This window comes from Diachasma alloeum, unplaced genomic scaffold (genome assembly GCF_001412515.2).
Source record: "Diachasma alloeum isolate Michigan unplaced genomic scaffold, Dall2.0 Dall_scaffold_00391, whole genome shotgun sequence".
NCBI lineage: Eukaryota > Metazoa > Arthropoda > Insecta > Hymenoptera > Braconidae > Diachasma > Diachasma alloeum.
In genome coordinates this window covers 623,847-630,170 of record NW_021680530.1, presented here as the reverse complement: position 1 = coordinate 630,170, position 6,324 = coordinate 623,847, and the positions used below count along the sequence as shown (strand labels likewise).

Sequence of the window (6,324 nt, the reverse complement as noted above, 5' to 3'; positions counted from 1 at the left end):
TGGTTGGGTGGTAGTCGTCAGGGGCACATAACTATCGACAATGGCATTTGGTGTTGTCACGTGGACCGCTGGATGGCTGAGACCATTGGTTCTGTGCATAACAAGGACAAGATAGTGTTTCTCCCCAATTTGGTATCACTGTCGTGTTGAATTTTGTCAGTGACATTAAAACAAAATAACAGTCCCTGGCTGTGGGTAAATATCTCGAAAACCATTGAGAAGTCATCGACTAATGCAGCGTGAAAAATTAAGGGATTATTATGACGAGTGAAATGGTCTTTTGCTCATGTCTCAACGACTTACGATTCTCGAGACTTTATCATTTGTTTAAGTAAGTAGCTTAAGACCTTTAGTTTCTGAGAGGGCGCATACACCGCGGGGCGCTTCTACCGCAAACGTCCACATCCTGAGAACTACGATTCTTAGATATGTGAATTGAAAAGCATTTTATTTGTCATGAAATTCCCTACATTTGTCACACTGAATGTCTCGATGACTTCTCAATAGTTTTCGAGATATTTCCATTGACAGTGGGGCATTGCAGTGACAGCGAGAGCACATTTACTCGATAGTGTATCCGTAGTGCATGTACACATGACTGTGGCCACCGTATTCCCTCCCAGCGCAGTCGTCTACTGCGCAACTTCCGTTGGGTTTTTCGTTACAAGAGATTCCCAGGGATTGCTCTATCCCAAAATTTCGATAACGAGGGCTGACATGTGAATGTTGAGTTGTTTTTTTTACCCAGCAGTGGGAAAATATTAATTAATCAAAGGTAATTGTTACCTGTACGACTGCTGGCCATCGTTGATTCGGAACTTGTTTTTGTTGAGATGACTCTGTGGCTGTAGAACAAAAGTTACCGAGTTAAGTTAATTCGTCATCGCTATTATTGCCTGATTATTCAAATTACGGATAATTGCCGTTGTTCATTATCAGTTGTTCGTCCCGTGATCGATGATTTTACGGATTTACCTGATTCTCATAAATGTCATAATCCGAAACAGTGACATCCTGATTCAAATTGTACTTGTCATTATCGTTCACTGGAACTTTCTTAGGTTTTTGCGTGTAGGAAGTGGCTTTCGAGTTGGGCGTCACCTCAGCAATCCTCACGCTCTGGTGCTGATGAGGATGTTGGAGGGGAACCGAGTGATTTACCGTGTACTGAGCGTAATCTACGCAACAACCAGTCGAAGAAAGGGGAATTAACGTCACGAGTGCAAGTAAATTAACCCTTGGCACCTCAATAAATGAGCAACAGGTGACAAATCAACAGTAAGATATCAATGATTCAAGAACTCACCGTCATCCTTGTAAATAGACACATCGTCATCATAAATAGTGTAATAAGGATAGGTCTCAGGATCATAATATGACTTGGAAATAACAGGTGTAGCTGCGGTCGAAGCAGTGGTCTTCAAAATCCTCGGGTTCTCAGACGGAATAGCTCTGCGAACCCAAGAGAACAACAAAATCAGAAAAACAATTCAGTAGCGAAGCGGTAAACTGGATTAAGTCGATTTTGACTATTGGCCAGTTTTTTTTAGAAAAATTGATTGAGTTATAATTGACAGTTTGTGCTCCTGCGGACCCTTGGGGCTTTCAGGGTCATAAGGGCCATAAGGGTCTCGGGGTACAGCAAGGTTACAAGGGTCAAAATTCCTTATTTGATTATAAGTTTATTTGATGTTGCAAGAACGGGTAACAGAGGTGACCTTTGCGGGCCCTTGGGGCCATAAGGGCCATAAGGGTCTTAGGGTACAGTAAGGTTACAAGGGTCAAGTGGGTTAAAATCCCTTATTTGATTATAAGTATATTTGATGTTACAAGAAGGGGTAACGGAGGTGACCTTTGTGGACCCTTGGGGCCTTTACGGTCATAAGGGCCATAAGGGTCTCAGGATACAGCAAGGGTCAAGAGGGTCAAAATCCATTATTTGATTATAAGTCTATTTGATGTTACAAGAACGGGTAACAGAGGTGAACTTTGCGGGCCCTTGGGCCCATAAGGGCCATAAGGGTCTCAGGGTACAGTAAGGTTACAAGGGTCAAGTGGTTTAAAATCCCTTATTTGATTATAAGTATATTTGATGTTACAAGAAGGGGTAACGGAGGTGACCTTTGTGGACCCTTGGGGCCTTTACGGTCATAAGGGCCATAAGGGTTTCAGGCTATAGCAAAGTTACTAGGGGCAAGAGGATCAAAGTCCCTTATTTGATTATAAGTCTATTTGATGTTACAAGAACGGGTAACAGAGGGGACCTTCAGGGTCATAAGGGCCATAAGGGTCTCAGGGCACAGCAAGGGTCAAGAGGATCAAAATCCCTTATTTGATTGTAAGTCTATTTGATGTTAGAAGAATCCTTTTGCAATTGAGTTATAAAAAAGGTCATGACCTCAAGGGTCATAACCTTAACCTTTGTAACTCTCAATTGCACAAAAGGTCATGAGAAAAATTTATCTATCTCTCTTAGATTCCGAGATATTCATCAAAAACTGACCAAAAGTCAACATCAACTTAACCCGATTTACCGCTTCGCTACTGAATTCCCACCAGCGACCTCGACTGGCCCCCAAACAACATCCTCAATTACCTGTAATGATTTTCAGTCTGACCTCTGCCGGAGTGCAGACTCTCCTTCTCTCTCTCCTGAAAAAGACCAATGTCCGTACAAAAAAAAAACACCAACAAGTGGGGATAATTGACAACTGCTGCTGCCATAAAGACAATTCGTTATGATTTAGTAGAGAAAGGAAAACTAAAAAGAAAGAAATATTAAATATGTGACAACGGCAGATGCAACAAAGCGGTGAGATTTTGTCCTTCGAGGAGATCCACTTTCATTCAATTCAATTCCCAATGGAGAATCCCTCGTCAAATGAGAGAAAAATTTTGCCAAATTTATTCCATTCGTCTCAAGACCTACTCTCTGATCACAAAATGACGTCACTAAATCGCATTTTCAGTTGTCCATCAGCTGTGGCGGCGCTCCGATGCATTTCCCACTGGCAAAACGCGCGGATGCGCGCGCACGAATCGCGTTAAATCCTCCTGAAACCGTTTCCCCGTCGTTTCAATGCGGAATAGTGACGTCAAAGCGTTCGAAACATGTTTCCGAAAAAAAAATTTCACAAGTATTTTCCGTCTCCAAGTGGATCCCCCACAAACATTTCTCTCTATCTACAACAAAACAAGAGGCGATGGACCCAGAACAGCCAGTATCGTCAGAAAAATCGTGTCAGTCTTCCTCTCACGCCACTCGCTCCACAAAACCCCCTCCCCCCCCTCCAAGAAATGAAAAAAAATTTCGTTGCTCGACAAATCACACTCGTTTCAACAAACTACTCATTATTTTGGAGCTCTCGTTGTCGTCGTCACCCATAAAAACTCTGTCATCTCGCGTGAAAATCAGTAGTTGAATAAGAAGAAGTCAAGAGTATTTGATCCAAAGTTTTTGGTGTTTTGGATTGACTTGACTTACGAGTGAACTCCTCGATGAAGTTGAACGTTGTCGTGTTGCCCGTTGGCCTAAACTCGTGGGTGTAACTGTTATCTCATTGCCCTCATCCTCATCGCCCGTTGATTTTTCCTCCCCAAGAGTCGTTGTCTCCACTATTTTTCCAGTTGTTGTTACCGTTGTACTGTCATTACTACGTACATCATTGAATGCGTCTTTGACAGTGTTACTTGTCGTTACTGTTATCTCATTGGCCTCAATGTCCTCGTGACTCTGTACCTGACTGATTTTACTGAGTATCTGGGCCCTCTGGTGAGGGCTCAAGGTCGTCGGAATGTCCTCGTAATTGTCAGAGCTAACGGACAATTTCTTCGGACTTTCCCGTCTTCTTGTCATTGGCGTTGTGCTGCGCAGTGTAACGTCACTCTCCAGTGATTCCCTAACAATTTGATCGTTGACCGGTCGTTTACGGACGATCTTCATCATTGTGACACCCCCCTGATACCTCTCACTACCACGATACTGAGATAATCTCGATTTTATTCGCTGGCGGAGGGTTGTCGGTGCTGTTGCAAAATTACCGTGACCAATTGGTTCATCACTGAATTCGTAGGTGACAGGTTTGCGAGACGAGGGCGTCGGCTGGATCTCATTCTGATCCGAGTCGTTGTCCTCGATTTTTGCGCCGATTTCGGGGAGGATTGAGGTGATTGGCGGAGGCGAATCGGTTGTTTTGGGGTTTTCAACGGTCATTTTTTGGCTTTCAACGGTCATTTTTCGGTTTTCAACGGTCACTTTTTCATTTTTATCAGTCACCTCGCTATTTCTCTCGGTTATGTAATTGTAATTGTCATCCTCGTGCTGATCTGTCGGATATTTAGCTACGGATTCAGTGATTTCGTCGTCAAATTTTGGTGGCAATTTGAAGGGCGATGGGGAACTGACGATTATGTAATTCCTTCTTGTTGCATCCTGATACGGATTATCGATCCTATCGCGATCGCTAATGTTATTTTTAATAGTCATTATTGGTGGTTTTGTCGGTGTCGCTGTCGAACTAACGTTTGTCACGTGTCCGACATTGTCATATCCATTTGATGCAGGTGGTGTGACGTAAGCGGGATGAAGAGGTCGTGATGGGTGCGTTGAACTTACGGATATGATGTTACGACGCAGGCCATCACGATCGCGCTGTACTTGGCCGATTGTCGATGGTTGGCCGCGGTAGACACGCTGTTGGCGATCGCTCTCGATTTCGGAGGCTGGCTCGTACTCGTCGTCGGGGTAGGTGGTGCGTTGGGGTGGTTGACGGTGGCGGGAGTGACGCTCAGGGAGCTGGGGTTGTTGGGGCGGTGGCGAACTCGGCTGACGGGCGGCCTGACGTTGGGGCGCCGGCTGACGCTGCTGGTGGGATTCCTTCGCCGCTCTGGGGAGCAAACGAATGGGGGGACCATCAAAAATTTTATTTAAAGAATACGTAATATGGGCCAATTCAATATATATTTTTTTTTAGATAAATTGAGCCAAGTTATAAGTAAATCATATGACACCAACTGTAGAGGAACGTCAAGCCGAGACGACTGTTTTTTTTTTTTTTTTTTTTTTTTTTTTTTTTTTTTTTTTTTTTTTTTTTTTTTTTTTTTTTTTTTTTTTTTTTTTTTTTTTTTTTTTTTTTTTTTTTTTTTTTTTTTTTTTTTTTTTTTTTTTTTTTTTTTTTTTTTTTTTTTTTTTTTTTTTTTTTTTTTTTTTTTTTTTTTTTTTTTTTTTTTTTTTTTTTTTTTTTTTTTTTTTTTTTTTTTTTTTTTTTTTTTTTTTTTTTTTTTTTTTTTTTTTTTTTTTTTTTTTTTTTTTTTTTTTTTTTTTTTTTTTTTTTTTTTTTTTTTTTTTTTTTTTTTTTTTTTTTTTTTTTTTTTTTTTTTTTTTTTTTTTTTTTTTTTTTTTTTTTTTTTTTTTTTTTTTTTTTTTTTTTTTTTTTTTTTTTTTTTTTTTTTTTTTTTTTTTTTTTTTTTTTTTTTTTTTTTTTTTTTTTTTTTTTTTTTTTTTTTTTTTTTTTTTTTTTTTTTTTTTTTTTTTTTTTTTTTTTTTTTTTTTTTTTTTTTTTTTTTTTTTTTTTTTTTTTTTTTTTTTTTTTTTTTTTTTTTTTTTTTTTTTTTTTTTTTTTTTTTTTTTTTTTTTTTTTTTTTTTTTTTTTTTTTTTTTTTTTTTTTTTTTTTTTTTTTTTTTTTTTTTTTTTTTTTTTTTTTTTTTTTTTTTTTTTTTTTTTTTTTTTTTTTTTTTTTTTTTTTTTTTTTTTTTTTTTTTTTTTTTTTTTTTTTTTTTTTTTTTTTTTTTTTTTTTTTTTTTTTTTTTTTAAATAATATATTTCATACTGGAATTAATAAGTACTGAAGACACTAGTTTCCAAGATGACGAGCTTTTTCATAAATAATTCATAATTCATAATTTTTTCGAAACCGTAACAAATTGAAATCGATTTATTTATAAAAAGCAAATGTTCAAAAAAACGTTTTTTTTTTAATTTAAGGGACGTTAATTCTTGAATTTCTTATAAAATTGTAATTTTTCAAATGAATTCAACTCATTAATTTTCTCATCAAGGCACAGTTGAATTAATTAACCACCGCAGTTGTACAATTTTGTCCTCATGACTGGGACAAATGAGAGGGCATAAAATGTACCGAGTGAAACGTCCAATTCGTATGATAGCATTTGTACACAATACGTTATAATGAGTACCCAGCGTCACTGTTTTACTGTGGGGGGGCCTGTTTATTATTGTGAAATGCACAAACGCTCGTGAAAAATTGCGAAACAGGACCCAGAGGCGACTGGAACGAGTGTCGACCGAGATAGATAGTTGTGTC

At 38.0% G+C, this 6,324-nt stretch overlaps 1 protein-coding gene across 1 annotated transcript in view; it reads right to left on the bottom strand.

The window, feature by feature from the left end:
- Positions 1–6,324, bottom strand: part of LOC107041902 — a 67,293-nt gene that overhangs the window by 19,339 nt on the left and 41,630 nt on the right. The window contains exons 4-8 of the mRNA XM_015262713.1: positions 3,485–4,886; positions 2,597–2,652; positions 1,307–1,452; positions 976–1,178; positions 787–845 (exon numbers count right to left, since the gene is read on the bottom strand). Coding sequence (XP_015118199.1) covers positions 787–845; positions 976–1,178; positions 1,307–1,452; positions 2,597–2,652; positions 3,485–4,886 — 1,866 coding nt within the window. The remainder of the gene's footprint in view (positions 1–786; positions 846–975; positions 1,179–1,306; positions 1,453–2,596; positions 2,653–3,484; positions 4,887–6,324) is intronic.